Consider the following 21,794-nt stretch of genomic DNA (forward strand, 5'->3'; position numbering starts at 1 on the left):
GAATATTTTCAAGAAAAGAGTTACACACCAAAATATTTGCACTAGCACATTAAAGCACTGCACGGATGCTTTACGCTTCCTCTCTCCGAGCGAGGTTGGGCTCACTGGCGGCGGTGCACCGCCTCCGGGGCCCAGCGGTCTCCTCGCTGATGTGGTTGCAATGTCCAGCGGGCGCTGCCGATGCACCAGGGCCCCCGCGGTTCTCGGGAAACATGGTAGCTCTGCAGCCGATTCAAAACCTTGCAGTTTTTCATTTTGTCCCAAACAGTCGGGGACAGACTCCAGAGTGCAAGATGACACTTTCTAGCATCATTTTCGCTATTCAAGAACAGTCATTCTTGTTGCGATGTTATTTTGGACCTGAGGAGTCTAAGACAGTGGGAGACATCAGACCGTGTGGGACAGGAGAGCAGCAGTGTGCCATCAGCAGAGGAGTAAACCAGTGCAGATGTGCTAAGGGTCTCGCCCGAACCTCTTCCCTCGCGTACATGGGAGCCACAGCCCGGCGGACGCTGATGTCCGAGGAGCTCCGGGGGCAGCCGGCGTGAGCGCTGCCCCTTCACATGCGCTTGCCAGCCCCACGCGCACACGTGCCCCACACCTCCACGAGGAAGAAAACCTTCCAAAACCTTAATTGCAGAGCAGCTAAAATAATTTCCAAGATTAAATTTGCAAGGAACAAGCATTTTCTGCTTCTCGGAGACCAAATTAAGTGGAAAAATCACCTTGGGGTTCACATGGGTTTAGTTTTATATATAGCTTATAAAATAGTTGTGGTAGGTTTGTCATAAGAAAGGCAGCTGTCTTATTACCTAGAAAGGGGAGGTATAGCAGCCTCAGAAATACCTCTGCAGTAAGCAGTGCAGAAACACATTTTGTGTTTACAAATACTCTCCGCCGTTGTTAGAAGGGATTAAGCAACATTTCTTGCCTTTATGAGCGCAGCATAGCAGTGAGGACAACGCGCAAAGGATAACCGTAGTTAAACCCCGACTGAGGAAAGGCTGCTTCACCTCATTTACTGCAGCCCGTGGTGAAACATTAACTCAGCTTTGAATTACGATGGGATGTAAAACAGCTTGAACAAAACATCACAGGGCTTTCTAGAGGGCACGAACTTCGAGGTCCTCAAAACCGCGTCTGAGCCGTTCCTCAGCAGAGACCTTTCATCTGCTTTGACATGCTCCTTGAGGTGTTTACCTCCAGAGCAGATGAATCCGAGCGCTGTGGAAATAAGGAGAAGGGGAGAAAGTACCTATGAGTGAGGTTTCTCAAAGGATGACTGAAATGTTTTTAAAGGGACACAAATAATTGCAGGCTTTCCTTCACTTTGGCACTTGCAAAAATTAAGAAAATATCCAATTACTTAATTCAGCTTCTGCGGCGCACAGGGTTCCCTACTGCTCCTTCGGGATGAAAGCTCCAGCACCGGCTGCCGGCAGATGGACAGTCCGAGCCAGGCAACGCTCCCGGCGTGCCCGGGATAAAGCAGGCTTCACCTCCTGCCGTGTAGGGCCTGATCTTTGGGGCGTGTCGGGGCTGTAGACCCGGCTGCCAGCAAATGCGCATGCTGCACGTGCACACGAGGGACTCTGTTAAAAGGAGGGAGAAAGCTGACATCGTCACGTACACGATTAGTCACAATTTACTTTTGCTACTATAGTAAAGTAACTGCAGTCCTGGCATTACTTGCTTGGACAACAAATAAAATACAAGTTGCTGCTATCCAAAGTCACTGAAACATTATCAGCTGAGGGAGAGGGCAAATGTTTGCATGCCGCCGATACCTATCAGACAGTGGTAACTATCAGTTATCACTGATAACTATCAGACAGAGAGAACATGTCTGGCGTCCTTAAAGGACCTGTAGCATATTTACTGCTACATCCAGACTCATCTCAGATCACCGTGCACACCCCAAGCACCCATCTGAAAAGGTAGGGACCAGTGTGTCCCCGGGGGACCACCGGCACTGAGGTGCCTGAGCAGAGCCCCTGCACCCTCATTCAAGGCAATTGCTTCCTAGAATATTGTTAACGAGTTGTATCCTTGCTTCACATCAGGCACCACAGCTGTTGGCACGGCTGGAAAAAAATGCTATGGCATTTAGTTTATGATTAAAGTAATGATTTGTAATGCTGACATCTGCATAGGACCCTTACCATTTCAATATATTAGAACTAACTAAAGTTTATTTGAATAAACAAGCTTGAGAAGCATCATTTTATCCTTACAAACCAGTGAAATTAAGTCTGATAGCCAAATATTTGATCTGAATGGAATTGCCTCTCTTATGGGTGACAGAGAGATCTAAGCCTATTTTTTTGAGGACCAAACTGTAAGCGCCAGGGCACTAGTCTCTGCAGTGAGAGCAAGTATCCAGGTGCCCATCAGAGCCGCCCTCCAGCAGCCGGTGGGCTCACTGCAGCGAGCCCCAGCTTCCCAGAGATCCCCAAAACGAGGGTACTGGTGCGGCGAGGCCCTCCGGGCCCTCCGGCCAGGATCGGTGCAGGCACGCGCGGCTGGCCGTCGGGCGCCGCTCCTGCAGAGCCGCGCTGGCGTCGCGCAGGCCGCTCGGGTGCCCCCCAGCCACGCGCACCCAGGCTTCCTCCCGCCGGCAGCGCGGGCAGAGCCGGTCCGGGGCGCCTGCAGCCCCAGGAGAGACGTGCCCCGAGGAAAGCAAAATGTCGTGACACACACCGGCCATCACGTAAGAGGATACTCCGCAGGGGCAAACCATGGGCAAGACCCAAATCACCCCTAACGTTACTGTTGCTTTTTCAGCTATAAATACGGGTAAGGTTAAAGGTTCACCTATCAAAAAAAGGAAAAAAAGTCTGTCTTGAATAGTTGAAAGAAAGAAGAAAGAGGAGTTAGAAAACTGTTTTCCTCTCACACAACATGCTTCAAGACACGGAAACACTGATACCTGAGTCACTTCTCTCGTGCTTTTCAGCGCATCAAGCCATGCGAACACTACCTTTCCTCTGCTGACTCTCTCCGGCACAGGCTGTTTGCAATTCAGATTTGAACCTCAACTCTGTACTTTCCAACTGGGGCAAGGCAAATTTTGGCTCTTTTGGCTCTTTTGCAGACAGCCTGACACTGGAGTTCTGTTTTGGCATTTGAACTTCAGTACAGTAGGAACACGAGTGGAGCAAAGCAAGGATGACGGGTTCATCCTTTTCATTCTGGCTCTTAAGAGGAGAGACTTGCAGAAGGTCTCAGCAGGAACAGCCGCTCCAGCACATGTTGTGAGATGGCCCAGTGGTGACTCCAAAACGTGCATCTCTGCTGGCTGTGGCAGGATCTGCAAATCTCGTGTGCTAAAAGCCCCTTGGGGACATCAAGAGAGGCTCTGCAAACCTGGGCACTCTTCCCTGTAGTGTTTCACAAGGGGCCCTCTTGAGAGTCTCTTGATGTCACATCAGATTTGCCAAGAAAATTTTAACTCTAATTAAGATTAATACACAGGGACTAGCCACCACATTTTTTCTAATTGGCTTTCATCAACTTTCTCAGCAAGTGTGAGCAAACAACATGGCCTTTGTTTTTTCTGTTCGCCAAACAGGCACCATAAAAAGCATAGCTAGTGCTTGCTCTGTGCGGTAAAAACGTTTTCCTCCTAAATCCCTGTACAGAGATACTCCAAGCGCTTTGATCCTGAAATGTCCCTTAATGGCCTCTGCCTGGAGGAAAAATTTGCTTTGCAAAAGTGGAGCAATGCCTTTCCTGTTATTTGTAAGTGAAACAACACGAAAAAACATCCTTTCCCTTCTATGTACCTGATCTTGCAGTCCCTGTGGGGCAGCGTTGCTCCTCAGCTTGGTCCGCCGTCCCCCCACTCAAACGGCTCCTTCTCCACCAGCTGCTTCTCTCTTGGCCAATCAGTCACCTCCTGGCAGGGCACGGACCCCTCGCTGACCCGTTTTGGACTCGAGGCCTGGAAGGCGCATATCACCTGCACTGTAAGGGGGGAAAAACAGGCAAATGGACTTCACCTGGTTATGTCTAGGGTGATTTAGACCCAGTCTTGCTGGAGAACCTGCATAGGAGAGTTCCTCTGGTGCACATAACCCACCACAAGGCCATTGCTAAAATAAACGCTCAGCACTGAACACACACGTGTGTGTGCACATGCATGCACACAGGGCCAGGGACAGTCCCAGCTACAGTATTTACAGGTTAAATACTCAGGACAGGAAAATCTTAAGCTATGAAAGAAAGGAAATTCCCAAAGAGACTGAGACTTTGTAAAAGAGCCCTGACTGCCCACTTCCGTACCAGTTACATTAAATCATAAATCCAGCAAGGTACATGCAACTCTAACGAATACTATGTCAGGAGCAGCAAGCCACAGCTATGCAGGTTCCTGAATTAAGGTGGAAAAACACATGAAATGCTGAAACTCATTCTGTAAAGTCATCTAAGGTGTCATAGGGTTTGCAGATTTGAGCGAGATCGCAGGATTTCATCAGCAATCAGTTTGAACCTTTAGCAGCTCTTCTGAAAAACTGCTGGGGATTTCATCTGCGGCTGCCTGGGAACAGTGAAGGAGATGAAGGAAATCCTGTGTTCAAATCAAGTCTTTCCTAGTATGCTGAGTATCAAATGTTTAGAAGGACCACACAGTTCAGAAGATCAGTCATGATTCTCTCGAGTTTCACAGGTGCATTGAAACAGTTGAATTCTGCTGGCTCTAGGGGCCGAGACACCTGAGTGAGGTCCCTTCTCCTGCCCTACAGCAAAGCAGGAGCAGAGAATGCAAACGGCAAAATACTTTTTCCCCCATGTGAACTTACACATCCAAACAAAAAATGGGATGCAGAAAGGAAGGATCTTGTCAAAGACCAGGTCAGATGGACTGAAGTCTGATTCTCATGTTCTGAAAATGAGTCCCCTACTGCTTTACAGCAAAAGGCTTCCCATTCCTTTTCTCCACAGGTTGGTTTTCGCTCTGTAGATCCTCCCTTACCCATTGCTCTGAAAGCTAAAATTCATTTTCATAACTGCCTAAAAGCCCCTGTCATGGCCAAAGACACCACAGTACTAGGATGTCTCTCTTCCTTCACCTGACTACTGAGAACCAACAATGCTCCAAAATATCCCCGAGGGCTGGATAATTCCACTGCGGATACCAGATTCCTGCTCCTGTAAATTCAACCTGAATGGCACAAGCAGAGAAGCCTTCGAATGCCATTTTGGAACAATAAGTGATGGCTAAGAGCGAGAGAATTCCCCCTGACATCTGAAAACTGAACACTTAAAACATGCTTGGAACAGAATAGATCCCTATAAAATATTTTAGTGGAATATTTTATTTTAACGATTGACATTTTGGTGTTAAGAAACACACTGTACCGGGAAATTCAGGCTATACTGATGTGTGTGATAATACTTTCTGGCCAGTGTGTGTTTACTGTTAGATCTATGGCACTGTCAGAAAGTGCCAGTGTTGGGTATTTTGCCCAGATTCCCGTCACTCTGGGTGGCTGCGCTCTGTAATGACCCCTGCAGTTTCAGTTGGCTGCCTTTCCTTTTACTTGAGTTGGCTTCAACCTAATGATATGTCATCTATAACGGACTGCACAATTCCTATCGGTCGCTTGAGCTGCTGGGAAAAGCAGATCACTTGCTATCTGCAGACTGTTTTGGCCTTTATAACATTTCATGACTTCTAGGCTGAGTACAACCTAGTGAGCTAAATACAGGATTCAGAAGGTACAGTAACACGTACAGCAAGATTTACTTAAATTTTGTGGTGTCTGCTGTCACACCCATTGATTGTTTTTGACTTTCTCCATGGTGGAAATCCACCTCGAACGTGTATGGGCTGAAGGAACTCGGCCGGAGGCAGGTACACAGCCTACCGTTTGCTTACACACCATCGTATCACCCTGCGCAGCTAGTCAGGGATGTCGCACAGTATCCCACCGACATTTCTGCTCTCCTGATGGCAGCAGGAGTTCAGTGTACAGGACTCAGCACCTTTAGGAATTCCAGTTATTTCCCTCCTCCCTCCCCTTCCATGTTAAATCTAAGGTACTGGCCACTCCATGTGTGCACTGACGTGACTACAGCACCACTTGCATCAGACCTTCTATCTCTCTGATGAAATGGCCTCTTAAACAGGCAAATCTCCTCCCCTTGTCTGACTTACCTCTATGTTGTCCATCAACATCTGCACTAAGCTTATTTCCTAGCTCCTGGCCTTCAGGAGGGCAGTGATGGGGCAGGGCATCCTGGCTGTCCAGAAGCATTGTTTAACAAGGGAACAGACAGAGGAAGAAAGGAAGAAAGTCTTTCAATGACTGCCTTTTGCCTCCTATTGCTACTTCACGGCACGTCTCATCTCAGAAGTGGGGACACAGGCTTAGACTGCAGCACCTGGCTGTCTTCCAGGGAGGACTGAGGTGCTGGTTCTGGGACTGCGCTGGCCTCTGTGGTCAGAGCAGGTCTGGCACCCATCTCCAGGCCTGCTGGGCCAGGAACAGGCACGGCCTCGGCCACGATCATGGACCCCTGGTGACACCTCAGAAACTTCATTTCCTTCTCTGAGACCAGCTCTGGCCCAGCCTGAAGGACCAGCCCAGCAGGCAGGAGATCCTGGTTCGAGGACTGGAGTGGGAGGCCCTCGGAGGTACCTCCAGCTACAGGACAGAGGCAGGCTCTTCCCATGGAGGTCTCACGTGGGCCTCACACTATTTGCTTCTTTCTGTCCTGAGAAAGCCATGCCTCAATGTCTGCATACAACGTGTCTCGCAGGCTAATTCCTGGCTCTGCAAAGACTGTGGGTGGGAGCGGAGGGTCTGGGAGAGTTGCCTCTCATTGAAAACAAGGAAAAAGCTGGAAGAACCATGACCCAGGTGCCCATCAATCACTACACTGAAAATACCTCGAGAGCGAAACCATTGAAGACCAGCCAGACAAGATCTATTTCTCTCCTTTCTTTGCCAAGTCCTAAAAAAAGCCAAGGGAGAAAGCCCTAACACAGGGAACAGGTTCAACCTGCTTTGTCACATTTTTGTGCTCCCTCTCACTCTAACTCACAGACCCCCACATAGTTTTGTCTGTCCTGCCCAAATTCCCCCCTGCCCCTCCTTCCCAGCACTGTGGGGTGTCTCATACCCAAGCCCAGCCTCCAGCCCCTGCTCCAAAGGAGCTTTATCCCAGTGCTGTGGGCTTCCTTCAAGCACCCCCAACTTGACATCTCTTACTCCACGGACTTGTCCCTGCAAGGAAGGAATAACTCACTCATTTAGCATGTGAAAGATGGACTCAATTCCCAGCTCCACCAAAACTTTCTCCATTATCCTGTGTCTTCCCTCAGCCCCACTCCAACACGGGCACCAGGCAGCGCTTGCCGGCATCACGGGCTGCTGTGAAGATAAATACGGGAGGCAGCAAGGTGTTCAGATACTGTCATCCCAGAGGTCCTACAAGTATTATAAATACTGCACCTAACCCATTGGAAAGCTACAGAAAAGGAACAGTACATCTGTCCTTGTCTACTGAATTTTTAAACACAGCTTTTACTGTACCTAAAATTACCTACAGGTCTCTGCAATGTCACAGCAGTTTCTGCAGTGACAATTTTTTGTCCTGCCGAGCTGGGCTGCTCAAGCCCTAGAATAGCCTCTTCACAGGCTATAACGAGATTTCTGTTCCAAACAGGCATTAAGGCAAATACTGTTCTCAGACGGGATCATTTTCAAGTTCTGAAATTCTGCTTCTGGACTTTGAGGCTTTCAAAAGCTAGCTCGCGGTTTCCTGGTTTTGCATTTTCAACACTACTTTATGGCACACACAAAACATTCACTGCTACAGTTATGCTACAGTGAGACCTAAATTAAAAAGGTGAAATACTCTGTGGATTTTATTTTATTGCTAAAATCACCACAGGGTATTATTCTGATTGAAGTATCTTACCTGCTTTTCATTTCAAATTGCCTCTTATTTGCTTGTGCCCAGCTACTTCATTTTAATGCAACAGGAGACTGATCTAGAAAAAAAAAAATCTGATTGCTAGTTTGTAGCAGATGTCCTTAAAGATTTTTAAGGATTACAATATCACAACTTAATGCAAAATAAAACAAATAATTTGCCTATTAACTACTCAATAAGATAAAATTTCAAAAGTCTGAAACAAAAATTCAAAACAGTTTAGAAATATTTTTGCAACTTGGTTTGTCATGGAAACACATAGGTTTTTCCAACCAGTTTTACTAATTATCAGTTACAGCACAATAGCTTATGTCTCCCACCAGTGTCGTGCCCATTGCATCAATTCACATTGCTTTTCCTACATACCACTGTCTGGTAACATAATGGTGAAGCCTGTCATGCCCCGTGACAGCCAGCATCTTGTAAAGGAAACACGAGTTTCTCATACAGACCTTTACATTTTAAATTCTCTAAAATCCAGAGTATCCATCCAGATAAAAAACATTGTGTTGACTTTTATCTCTACCTGCATTGTTATACACTTCCAATTTATACTGGTTTATAAGTAAATCAATATGATAATTAGAACAAAAATTTGGATAAAAAGTTGGATGAAAATGTCAACAAAGTCAATCTGACCCTGGGACTGTAAAATCAATCTTTGATTTTTTTTTTAATTTTTTTTTTTGTTTAAATCAACACTTCCCAGTAACTTACTATCCCTCTGGGAGGTTCTGGGTCAGCTCTGACTTCTCCCAAAAATTTTAACAGAAGGGATGACTGTACATTACTCCCATCGGTACTTTCACCTTCCTCATTTACAACAGCAGTGTGCATTGACCCTTGGATTTCTGCACAAGACTACACGCACATGCTAAGAAAAGAGGGAAGCAGGAATGTGGTTTTATCGATTCTCATGTCCCCCAGAGGCACCCGAGCTGGGGCTGCCCCGGGAAGAGCGCTCCAAGGAGAAGACAGAAGCTGGTAGGAGGACGTGGTCACCTGTGGCGCAGGCAAGGGAGGCTGCGGGGCTTTGCGAGGAGTGTCGGGCTGACCAGAAGAGCCTCATTCTTACATCTCTGACCTGGATTCCTGGGCCTGGGCGAGGGCAGTAAACATCTGGGCTCGTTTTCTTTTGCAGCTGAACTTCAGAGCAGAGCTGATTCCTAGGAGAGAAACGTTCCCTTGGTCTACTGCGACCCCATCCACCGTCTCCCGTTTCACATCGGCCACTGTAGGTGCAAATTCACAGTTAACTGAAAGCATTCTGGGTGTTAAAAGTTGCTTCCCCCCCTCCAAAGACCTCAGTTTCAGTCAGGGCAACGTCTGACTGCCAGGCCCCCAACGGACACCCCAGTCCCGAAGGGTGGCTTCCCCCAGCCCAGCACCAGGAGGCAGCTTCCCCCCGCCAGGGCTGCCAGGCAGAGCCCCAGCAACGCCCGTGCTGACGGAGGGAGCGGGACACGTTTTTCTTCTATGAGACAAAAACGAGCCTTCGAGCAGAACAGCCTGGAATAAGCACATCCCCTGAACACCCGGGAACCGCAGCTCCTTTCCCTCCTCAACCCTTCTCCCCCTTCTGGGAGAAGCCCTGGCCGCGAGCTCGGGTCGTCCCGGGGAAGGACAGCACTCCTCAGCCCCTCTGTCGAAACTCCGCCGCTTCGCGTAAAATAATTTGAGCTTTGCTGTGTAAAAATAAGGGAAGATGGGTGAGAACAACGCCCTGTGTGGTTGCTGAGACTGTCACCCGGAGAGCTGATGGTCTGCGCTGCGCAGAGCCGGAGCAGGATCCGTGCTGCAGCATGGAGCCTCCCAGGAGCACGGAGGAGAAACGCCTCAACCAGGGGGCCCAGAGACACCGAGTCCATCCGCTCTGGCCATTTTGCTCCTGCGGCCACGGCAGCCCCGCTGGAGGGCAGGTCCAGCACCAGCTCCCCGTCGATTACCTGGGACGCGCGGGGTTTCTGCTTCCGCATCCCGTGCTGGATCCCACGCAGCGCACGCCTGATGTGACAGAGCGACACAAAACTTGGCTACAGTTACTTTTTTTGTGAATTAAAAATAAATATTTCTCCCCAAATTCTGTAGTTCAGATTCACCTTCTTTTAGCTACATCTGCATTTTAGATGCATATCTTTACTGATCACATTTATATATATGTCAAAAAAACCCAAATCACATGGACCAGTCACCCTTTTTGCTTACTTCTCCAAGCCCGCAGGTGAACGTGTTGATGGAGGTAAGCCCTGCGCCTCGCACAGCCAAGGGGCTCTGCACCAGAGCTGTTTGCTGCAGCCGGCGGCACCGGCGTTCGCAGGGGCCTCGGTGACACCTAGCGTCCCCACAGGAGCCGGGCCAGCTGCCGACTCGCCTGCAGATCAAATGCCACATTCGGCATTTAAGCAGGAGCCGTAAATTAGGAGGAGAACCTTTTTTTTTTTCTTTTTTACGGAAACCAAAGCTATTTCTCTAGCTGCGAGGCACGGTGCAGTACGTACATACTCATCGTAACCTCCCTTTTCCCCTTTTCTAAACTAATTGGGCGCTCCCCGCAGCCGGGTTACCCCGGGGCCCGGCAGGAAGGTGGCAGAGGCGCCGGCAGGGAGTGACGCTGCCGCCCAGCCGCTCCCGACCGTGGCGCAGCAACACGCTCGCTCCTGCGACGCGCTCCAGCAGCTGGGTTCTCCCGTGGTCCCTCATCTGCCTGGTCACCTGGACCACTTCAGTCTATTGGGGGTTTAACCCCATGGTTACTCCTACCTTGCCGGTTTGTTTTCATTTTGGCTGCAGTTTTACTCTTCTCCAAGGCTTAATCAGGGTCCCACAGAGGAGCAGAGGCTGCGTCCTCAAATCCGCCTGCGCGGCCTTCTCGGAGGCAACCCCAGCGGTGGGGCAACGTGGCATCACTTCCCCGAAAGCATTTTGAAAAAACAAGCCTTGGAGGCAGACCTCGGGTACCTGCTGTCTCCCCGCACGTCTCCGTCCTGGAGGCGTCTTCTGGCCCAGGACGCGGCCAACAGCTCGGGCCGGCGCGGGAAGGCAGCTCCCGAGGCACCGGCGCCTCCGGGCCTCTGCTCGCCCACCTCGCGGGGCCAAGCGAGGATCGCAGTGCTCATCTCACAGCGAGGAAAAGCAGCGGTTGCTCAGCACGTCGCTCCCCGGGGACCCCGCGGCAATGCCACGAGCGCGTCCCGCATGCCCCTGCCCTCTGCCCAGGGTCCCCGCAGCGCTCGGCCGGCGTCAGCAGGGAACAGAGTCGGCGGGGTCCAACGCCTCCAAGCCGTAGCAAGGACCAGGGATGACCCTTGAAGCAAAGCTGGTGCCAAAAACCCCAAATAAAAAGCATACCCACGTGACTCCACGACACAATGTCTGCTTCACCCCAACGGGCACCTCTGCACCCCGGGAGCGGGATGGGACCCTTCCCGTGGCGGCCGGCCGGCAACAGCGGCTGCTCGGGCAGTGCCGCCACCACCCCAGAGCCCCGAGGGACACCCACGCCATGTTGCACACACACATCTTTATTTTCACGGTTCTGCACGTATGCAAGAGGATATTCTTTTTCTTGGGATGTGCTGGTAGATATATCCTACAGAATGGAGCTTAGCAAATTATATCTATCTATATATGTATATAGTCTCGCAAAATTTCTTCTGCATCTCTCCATGGGTCAGAATGAATGTTTTCAACAAACCAGAGGTAAAGGGACACTGACAGGTTTCGTTTTGTTTTTCTTAGCTCTAAAACTGAGCAGCGCTTGCATTTTTCTACAACCCAACCAGCTGTTCTCTTAGACACACTTAAGCAAAACCAGCGAAAATGCTGAAGAGGAAAAAAGATGCCCATAAATTTTCAGTTTTTACTATTCCAAAATATTACCAGTGATGCAGGTAGAGCATTTTTGAGCTCTATTTGCACATGGGCCAGATCATCAGCCACGTATGTCACTGCACCAAATACAAGAGCATCCCTGCATCAGCGATACAAATCAAACATCCGTATGTAAATGTTAGGCTCACAGCAGTTCATGGGTTCAGAAGCCTCTGTGCAGATAAATGGGAATTCATAGCAGAACCCTCTTTTTCAAAATCTGGCTGCAAGTTTTCAACATGACAGTGTCCCTTAAGAAAAAAAAAAAATACATACTGGGCTTACAAAAGGACACCCCCCCTACAGATATTTGCTTTTTAGTATTAAAACCAACATTTTTGAAAACCATTCAACAAAATTTAATACAAACCGCCATTGGATAATACCATTTGTGAGAGCGAAGCTATGCATTGCTGCTCCATTAACATGGCTTTAGTTATCACAGGTTATATTATTCGCACACGTTTCCTTAAGTCTTTCATGGCACTTCCATGAAGGAGGAGAAGAAGAGGTCGTTACACTGCTGCTACCGCCTCATCAGAGAGCACGCGCCGACACAAAGATGTTTGGCTTTAGTAAGTGTCCCAGCCCAGCAATGGCAAAGTTCTCCCTACAGCGCTTGAGCCCTACGGTATCCATCCCGCCCGGTTTACAGCTTGACTCGCGATTACTCACAATATTGCAACACTTCCAAAGGAACAGGAAAACGAACAGCAACAGTAACAGATGCTACAATTTTTTTTTCTTTTTTTTGCATTGTTGTTAATCACATTCCTATTTTTCAACAGATTGTTGCCTAAAATGCATGTTAGAAATGCTTTTTTTCATTAAGGAAAATGCTGGCATGACTATGCAGATTAATGTTGGTAACTAATGAAACAGACTAATAATTCAGACATTATTTAAACATTCACAACTTCGAGAAAGTTTACACAGCTGATAGCACTGACAGAGTCTAACTGTAACTTAGAAGCCAGCATAGGAGCTACCTCCCGCGTATGGGTGGTGGGATTTAGGAGGGCAGGAGATTAGACCAGCCTACTACGCTTTAGTTAGAAAGCTGCAGCAGCAAGTATTTGCCACGAATGTTGCAAGCCCCATTTACGAGTGACGGGAGGCTTTGCGAGTTTGCAAACTAACATTCACCGAGAACATAAAGAACAAACCCAAAAGACACGTCCATGCGGAGGGCAGTCCCCTCGCAGGCGCTGGACCGCTCGGCTGCCTGGGTGCTGATGCATACCAACCTCTGGCTGATGTTCAGGGGATCGTACGCAAGCGCTAGACCACAAATGGTTTCTTACAGGTGGTTACCACGTTACAGCTGGAATTTGCAGCTCTGGAAATCCAGCAAATCCTATCTTAGCCCCAACGGACTCGACCAGAGCAGAGGGGTAGCGACCCAGGGCTGAACACCAGCTATGCTCAGATGGGGTCTGGACTCCTGCAAGACTGGCATTGAGGTTGGTTATGTCTCCGGCTCCCTCGAGAGCAGAACCGGGACCACTGACGCTTTCAGTGTTCACCTCTGTCCCCACTGCATGCTCCCCGCCACCAAGAGCTGAGACCAGCTGCGGCCTGTGGAGCTGCCAAGGAGATGCCAAAACTGCAGGGTCGCTAACGGTAGTCTGAATTCAGCATTACACTTAAACATATACCGAAAGCAACATTCAAACGTTTAACGTGTGTCACCAAACCAGGGCCACGCTCAGCAGAGAGCAGTTACAAGCCCTAGAACATAGGCACCTGCGTCCCCCGTACAGAGGTCAAGATGCAGATAAATACAGCAGAGGCCAGATGCGCCAAAGTTACTCTAGAAATTAATTTGGCTTCAGGGACCAATGAGATAATACAACTGATAGTGGTTTTGTACTTTTCAAAAAGGGCACCTTCAAGTTGTGAGAACTTTTCAGGCTGCAGGTGCCATCTCATGAGTGCATGTGGGGCAACACTGCTCGAGGAGAAAGGCACTAGGCTAGCTTGGTGAAAATGCTTGCTCCCCATTTTTCTTTGACCACTTCTCCCTAAGCTGAAGTTCATTGCTCAGACTGACAACAGCCAGATGCTCTTTTGGTATGGAAAAAAGGCAGGCTATGCATTACACTAAATTCTGTCATTTGCTAAAGTGGTTGCAAGAATTAAGAAGGAACAGGATAAACATTCTGCGTTATTCCAGCGATAAGTGGCACCGTCTTTATCAAGTGCCTATCACATAAAAATTAAATGGACGGCAGCTGGAATCACTAGAGGACAAGGCTACGCTCACAGCATCACACCACTTTTGTGAATCACAGCAGACTACTGGAGTTGCTATGCTCCGTATCATTGCTAGGAAGCAATTAATTGGTAGTATTTGTATGAAAGCTAATAAACAGAATAGACTAAGGTATCATTCCTGCCCACATGTAACTTCCCTCCCTTGAATAGCACTTTTGATGACAAACGGGCAACTCAAGGGAGTAAGATCAACCATGCAGGAGTGTATGCAAGAGCACAGTAAAAGGGGAAACTTCCCATCTTGAGGAATAAGCACAGCATCACACTACTACTGATCAGACCTATTTCTATAATCAGGAATACTTCAATAGATGAATTTTTTTTTTATATAAAATATAGGGCTACAGAAAGGAGGCATTTATATATTTTGTGTTATAAAAAGCTTCCACTTACATAATATTTAAAATATATTTTCAGTGCCAACAGTATATTTGTACTATAGTATCTGATACAATAAAAATATATGCGTACTGGATGGCAATGATCTTGGACTACAGCAGGGGACTATGCATTGCATGTGGTTCAAGCAGCCGGAAAAGCTGGTTTTCTCTTCTTTCCTTAGTTTCTTAGCCATCAGCTGCCAGGAGATTACAACTGTGCTCTGATAACGTTAGCTTTGTTGGAGTCCTCTGCGGAGCAGGCTGGGATATGGCATAAGGCATAACGAATATACCTTAGCTGACAATTACTGGGCAAAAACCAACTTCACTGAACGATTCTTTCTGTTTTACTACTTAAAAAACCAAACCCCCAAACCAATGCTCTGCTTGGCATTAGTAAGGAAACAGGACTGGAACAAGTCATGGATATCCAAAGAAGCTGCCTTGTGAGAGAAAGATTTTGCAGTATGAAACATTAGATTGCACAAAGGGACACACAGGCTTGGCAGCTCTGAGTCTAACAGCAACCAAGTAGCCCCCAGCTAAGCCTACAGGACCCTCTGCAGGTGCCAAGGTCTGTATGAGGAAACATAGCTACCTCACCTGGATCCTGAGCAACTAAGCAAAACTGGAAAGCTTAAATAAATTCATAAAGTGGGAAATGCTTTGCTTTAACATCCACTGGAAAAATATAAACACTCAAATGATGCATCCATGCAGTGTGTGCCCAATCACAAGGAAAGGACTATGGCCTGTGCTCGGAGTGCTGCTGAGAGGGGCACCCTATTCCCTGGAGAACCACCTGGCATCCCACTACATGCTGGGAATACAGTCGGTGGCTGGAATACCATTGGTACGCATCTTCACACGCCAGCCCTCATCAACCTGTCGGGTCTTCCAAGAACCTATCATCATTCAACGGGATTTGTTCTGTAGTTTAGAATTTGCGTGTGCAACACTCGCTTTGCTCCTTTCTGGCTCACACTGGCTTGAAACTCCTCTAGTTAATGTGTTCAGGGATAACTCCACCCAGCTCAGGGTGGTGGCACCAGTGCACGGGAGAGGAAAAGCAGGATCTCTGCAGAAATGGCGATATCGGCTACGTGGGCTGTTTGCTTAACACACTAGGTGCATTCAGCATTTGTTTTTACAACCTCACAGATTGCCCCAGTAGATCAGACTTTTGTCAAAGTAAAATAACGGCAAGGCATTCATAAAGCATTTTGCCGTACGGTGCTATGAACTGAGCTTTTCGCTTATAATAGATGGCCAAGTAAGCTATTGACATGTGCTATCATACGTAATCAAGCTTGCTAGATTAAAAGCAGGACTTGTGCCTAGCAAACAGAACGTTGTACGTTACTCGTTGAACTCTGAGCAGCAGCTCTCTCTCATCAGGTTTCATTAAAATATTCGCATGCTTCCAAAATGAAATAAAGTTCCACCAGCGTCTCTGAGAAGGAGAGATGGGATTGATTGCGTTCAGTTGCCATTTGGTTGGAGATGTCATACAAAATCCTCACACACTGGACATGGCTGAATTGTAAAAAGCTTTCACCCAGAAAGGAGGTCTTCGTTACACACAAAGTCTCTGACTCCTGCAGCGCTCTCCCACGGCAGTTACATGACGTTCTCAAAGAGCTGTAAGGATCGCATGATATTGTCATCCTGAAAACAATGAGAAGACATTGTCACAAAACCAGTACTGACAAAACCCTGTTCATGACCTTGTTTGGCCCAGGAGGTGCTCTGCAGCGCTACAACATGCAACAGCCTTGCTTTTGCATCCCTTTTCATCCTTGATGAGCTCAAATTAATTCAGCACCTAGGTCTTGCAAAGCAGTCCCCTTGTAACCTGGCACCTTAGTCAGTTTGAAGCACGCAAGCACAGGATTTTCTCATATTCAGCATGTGCTGGGCTTCACTAAAGAATACGAGACATCAGCATTTAAACTCTTTCCTGAGCTGGTGACTGCACTGAGCCCTCAGACCTGAGTGCCCACACAGAACCTCATTGATCCTAAACACAAAAATGTGCACTTAACTCCATATGCTCAAACAGTGCAGATAAAATTGCAGGCTTCAAACTGAAAAGTAAGCTGCCCTGAAGGACCACTTGATCCCAGAAACACAACCAGCTCAAAATTCAAATACGTGAAATCCCAACCTGTCTGAGGTTCTTAGCTCCAGCCGAGAAATCTGGAGACACACAAGAGAAATACCAGGCCATTTCTTACGAAGTGACTTGAAATGTTACTTTGAAGTAATCACCAGAGTAATATTCAAAAAACTTGAGATGATTTTTCCCCCTAGAAGCTCAGTTATTCCAAAAGTAAGAATAACTGTTTGGCTGTAAAGCAACTTTGCAAAGCAAAGCAAAGAGATCTATGGCATCTCATTCCCCTGTCTTCTTTAGAGGCACTGAAAACATGGCCACCCTTACATCCGTCAAGAAAAGCAGTATCCACCCATCTCACCTCTAACATGGTTTTGCAGGTACTAGTACCAGGTAGCACCTTGCACAGGAAACCAACCATTCTCTCCAAAGCAATGCTTGGAGTTCGTTGTCCATGAGCCACACCCTCAAAACGGGCAGAGGTATGCATTATAACGCACATTTGTTTGCTTTGCATAAAGAAAAAAAAGCCTATCTTAGTGTTGCTGGGCTCCTATCTGCAAGGAGAGCATGCATTACAGCGTGTCAACCCGCACAGCTCCTAACGCAAGCGTGTCAAGGGCAACCAACCAAACCAAAACCAGGACAGAGCATTAAAGAATCTCTAAAGTTTCCGAGTGAAGCAAAGCTGCTTCGGTACTGGGACCACTATTCCCAGCACTTATCACACACATCCAGCTTGAGGACAAATTATAAATGTGAAAAATAAAACACAACCTGGAGACAAACACTCCTATTAAAGAAGAGGCCAGAAATAAACCAATAATGAAGAGATATCAAAAATGTTGTAACTGAAATAAATTAGCCTTCCATTATGTATCTGCTTACAAGGCATTTTTCCCCTGAAATCCCTGTCCAAGAAAGTCCTGTATGTTACCGGACCCAGACTTTACGCACAAGGGGTGGGACGGCAGCCCAGCCCATCCAGGGTGAGCGTCTCCCCATCATTCAAGTACGGGCTCAGGCTGTCTGACTGCAGAACGGGACAGATTTCCCAGGGAAAGCGAAAAGCACAGCATGGCTAGTATGCAATTATTTGCACCTCCGATCAAACAGCCACACAGTTAATTACAGTCTCAGACAACAGACATTTGGCTGACTGCATATTCATGCGGACGCTCGTCTTTATGCCAGCGCTAAAAATACCCGCAAATATTTATTACAACCAATTTAACGTATGGAATTTGCAAGAGGGAGTTCATTGTCAAAACAGAAAGTTATCACTGCTATGATCACAGCATTTCTTTTAATGTTTGCCTTTGAAACCACCAGCGGGTTTTACAAGACTGCTGTAACTACAAAGGTCCTAAAGGGACCTTCGGCTCTGGACTGTTTCAGCAATGTGGTATCTGTTAATGACAGCCAGGGACAGGTCGGAGAGACTTCGTCAGCCTCTTAAAAAAGAAAAATACTGAGGAAGGTTAAGGGCTTTATTAGCTTTCTCAAGAGTTATGTACTTGTCACAGAATCGGGTAGTGCAATTCACTCAAGCAAATAAAAGCACTGGCCACGAGCACTGGGCATGAAGAGGCTCTCCCAGAGCTCAGCCTGGCCCTGTGCTCCCTCATTGATAGCAGGCTTCCCAGATCCCAACCGCAGACCCAACCCTGCAGCCGGTTTTTGCACAGCGCAAAGGAAACCTGGGATCCTGAGCAGCAGCTTGTTTCAGAGTTCACCCCAAGTGAATGCAAACACTGCGGCATGAGCTAGTCCTTTCATCGTGGTTATAATTTTGGCCTTACCTCCTGACACGATTCAATAAACTCATCTAAAGTTACAACACCATCTTTGTTTTTATCCATTTTCTGCAAAATAAAAACAAACATCTTTGGTTTCCATATGCAACCCTGCAGTTGTAGTATAATATCATATTTGATGCAGTGTGAATAAATCTAGGGCACTTCACAAGCTTGGATTGCAGATGAAGTGCCAATGATTAAAACCACCAGCAGCTAAGGACTTGTTCACTTCGATATCTGGAGCACTTTCGAGGCCATCTCCAACTATTCCCCCCCTGGTGCACATGGCAACCTCTGCCCACCTTATATCATTTATTTCTTCAGTATCTCACTAACAGGCACCCATACTCCCGTCTCTATTTTTATGGGCAGGTGCAAGGAGAAGCACCCCCAGGCTGGGAGACGGGACATCTCCAGGCTTGCTGGACATGCCACGTGGACATGGAGGGGGGACGGGCCAAGAGACAAGCGGGTACCTCGGAGCCAGGAGCTCAGCAGACACCGCAGTGTTCGGCTGGATGGCTGCTAGCGTTTGTTTCAGGATGCGTAGCATAGAGTAGCAATGACCTTGGGACTAACCTTACAGTAAAGTATATCAGCGCATAGCTCAAATGCTAAGAGAAACGCACCAGAAATCAAATAAGTACCTGGAAGAATACTTCTACATGCTGCCTCGGAGCATCTTCCTTGAGCACGGGATATGTGTACTTTCCCATCATATCATAAATTGCCTTTACTATATCCATCATTTCCTGCAGTAGTGACATGACATCAAAAACACAACAGGGAAGTTAATAAAAATGATAGCACATTTCTTTCTTTTATTGCCCTTTCCTTCACTCTCTTTCTATTACAAAGCAGTGCAGACCTCAGGCTCATACCTGCTGTCACCCCCAGAGAAAGCCTAGACACATGCGCGCAGACAGATGTCTCACCAGCTACGAGTTAATCTAAAAAAACAAGTTCAACTTTCTCACTCTGCCATGACCCTTCGTGAGGCTCCTGTGGTCCTGTGCCCCTATTTCGGGACCTAGCCACGCAGTGCTGCAGCTCCCACCATGCCAAAACGTCCAGAGCGGTTGGGGCCACCGCTGGGGATGGTGCTGCTGCCATGACTGCACATCTCCATACCTCCGCCAGGACCGGGAGCTCCTGGGGGGAGCCAGCCCTGAGAGACCATTCAGGGTCCCTCTCTGCTCCTTGCACAAGCTTCTGCGTGGCTCAGGGACCAGTAGTGGACCCACAAGCACACCAGCTGCCCACAGTAGTTTCAAGATGATAGACCATGTCCCACACGTGGCTGGTCAGAGCAGGCCTACTCCCACGTCTGCCTTCATGCAAAAAGTTGGCAATGATCAGGTTACCATGCGCAAAACCAAGGCTTTCCAGAGAGAAAACGAGAAACGCTAGATAATAACACTAGAGAACAGCACTGAATTGTGAGCGGTGCTGGGGGCTTGCAGTGCCTTGGGTAAGCCCACACCATCATCCCAAAGCAGCTGGATGTACCTGAGCCACCTGGACGATCCTGCACACAGACATCAGCGTGATCCCTGCACCTTGGTCACTGACTACCTGATGTCCCCGCTACCCTCCCCTTCGCAGAGGTTATTTTTGTGGATAGCTATAACTAGGATTTTGCTCCTGGCTAAAGCAATCCATTAAAGGCACTGTAATACAGCAAAATATGGCTACAAAAATATGCAATATAAGAACGTCATACACTTTATTTAGTCACAGACAAATGATCAAGTCCACTCTGATCTGCGTTTAATTAGCTGCCTGTAAAATTAATCATGCTCTGCAACAGAAACCAGTCAGCTCTCTTCAGAAATAAGCGGATGTGTGTCAGAAAGAGCCTTACCTCCTTGTTTATATAGCCATCCTTATTTATGTCATACAGGTTAAACGTCCATCTTAGCTTTTCATGGACAGTTCCTCGCAACAGAATTGACAATGCCATCACAAAATCCTGGTTCAGGGCAGAAAGAGAAATGTAAACTTTAATACCACCCTCTTCTGAGTCACCTTCTTCATGAAACCGCTCAAAAGACCTTTCTTTTTATAACGCAATACGCAGCCATCAGCCTCTCTGCCCCCCTTTCCAAAGCCGTCCCCTCTCTGCCGGGGCTCAGCAGCCACAGCACCGCGCTAAGATGCCCTGGGTAGCATCTCACTGACAAACGGGGATGAGGTAGGTAGGAAAACCTGACTGCAGCGTGCCCCAAACGTGGCCATGCCCTTGCTGATCCCAGGCGAGAGCCCTGGGCTCCTTGCTCTCATTAGAGCCGTTGCGTGGGGATTTTTGGTGCTCGCTGCTGGTTTTTCTTGTTAACTTTCTAACCCCTCTCTGGGATCACGGCCCCAGCCTCCGACAGACCGTGGGCGTAATCAAAGATCAGGTCCGAGTCAGGCAGATCGGGAGCACGAAGGTCTCCGAGGCCTCTCCTGAGCGGGACCCGGAGAGCCCAGGCTCCTCGTGCCGCACTATGTTCCCATACAGAGAGCCTCAGCCTCCCTCCTCCGGCAAAACCTCCGACACATTTGTCAGATATAATCCTCGCCACTAATTACCCGGGCTGGGACACAGCTTTTTAATTGTTTTCTGTTTACAATAAAGTTATTGCTTCCAATAACTTTGATTTATTGTTTATGCTGCCTAATGGCTCAGGTACTGACAGCAGCACCACTGCAGGGATCTATTAGCAGAGGCAGAGCTGCAGGCTAACACGGCTGCGCTGCTCCTGCTGCCTGATTTCATTTGCTCCGTCCTTCCTGCGCTACCTGCACCGGCACTGCACGAGGCAGTGCACCACCGCTTCGAAACCTTTGCTCCCTTTTCCCAGGGCTCGGAGGAATTTGAACTTGCTAAACAATACAAAAAAAAAAGGGGGACAAAATGCTTATGTTTGACAAGTACTAAAGAGACAGGTTTGTCAGGAAGGAAAGCTCAGCACTTTTATTTTTTCCTTTTTAAATACTTATCTAAGCATTTTGCTGCATTTTGGTCTATTTAGGTTTCTGGACACCTCTAACACTGTACCGAGTACTTGCCACGTGCATAACTCCCTCTGCAGCTGCCACCAAAGGGAAACACGCATACGTACACTAACATTTCCCTTTGACATTTGATAAATGAAATCATTTCTCCGTCTCACCTGGGACTCACTGGGATTCTTGGCCATTTGACAGCAAAGGAGGGACGGTGTATTATTTCTGGTTTTATGATCAGCCAGTAAACTGTCTTCAAAATGATTAAGTTCATCCTGCTCAGGTGTCCTGCTTAACACCCCACTCTGCTGCCGCCTGCACCTCTACAACTGTGAGAGAGCTTTAAGGGTGGCTATTCGTGGCCACAGTATCAGGCCGTTTTAGTTAATGGGTAGGCTTGCTTTCTCTTAGGAGCCA

At 47.9% G+C, this 21,794-nt stretch overlaps 1 protein-coding gene and 2 long non-coding RNA genes across 10 annotated transcripts in view; all 3 read right to left on the reverse strand.

The window, feature by feature from the left end:
- Positions 1-1,521: 1,521 nt before the first annotated feature.
- On the reverse strand, positions 1,522-6,251 carry LOC135329977 (uncharacterized). The gene is made up of 3 exons (XR_010391690.1): positions 6,161-6,251; positions 3,786-3,966; positions 1,522-1,592 (listed from the first exon to the last, which is right to left on the reverse strand). It is a non-coding gene; the product is annotated as an uncharacterized LOC135329977 (long non-coding RNA).
- A 1,009-nt stretch (positions 6,252-7,260) lies between these two features.
- On the reverse strand, positions 7,261-9,302 carry LOC112982232 (uncharacterized). The gene is made up of 3 exons (XR_003258927.2): positions 8,947-9,302; positions 7,930-8,002; positions 7,261-7,379 (listed from the first exon to the last, which is right to left on the reverse strand). It is a non-coding gene; the product is annotated as an uncharacterized LOC112982232 (long non-coding RNA).
- Positions 9,303-11,449: 2,147 nt separating this feature from the next.
- The window catches only part of KCNIP1 (potassium voltage-gated channel interacting protein 1), a 452,168-nt gene continuing 441,823 nt past the window's right edge, over positions 11,450-21,794 (reverse strand). For all 8 annotated transcript variants that reach the window (XM_064520827.1, XM_026098459.2, XM_026098460.2 and 5 more), the window contains 4 exons: positions 20,251-20,358; positions 19,034-19,138; positions 18,390-18,452; positions 11,450-16,139 (listed from right to left, as the gene is read on the reverse strand). In XM_064520827.1, the coding sequence (XP_064376897.1) occupies positions 16,092-16,139; positions 18,390-18,452; positions 19,034-19,138; positions 20,251-20,358 (324 nt within the window). In that variant the 3' untranslated portion in view covers positions 11,450-16,091. The remainder of the gene's footprint in view (positions 16,140-18,389; positions 18,453-19,033; positions 19,139-20,250; positions 20,359-21,794) is intronic.

This window comes from Dromaius novaehollandiae, chromosome 15, assembly GCF_036370855.1.
Source record: "Dromaius novaehollandiae isolate bDroNov1 chromosome 15, bDroNov1.hap1, whole genome shotgun sequence".
Lineage (NCBI taxonomy): Eukaryota > Metazoa > Chordata > Aves > Casuariiformes > Dromaiidae > Dromaius > Dromaius novaehollandiae.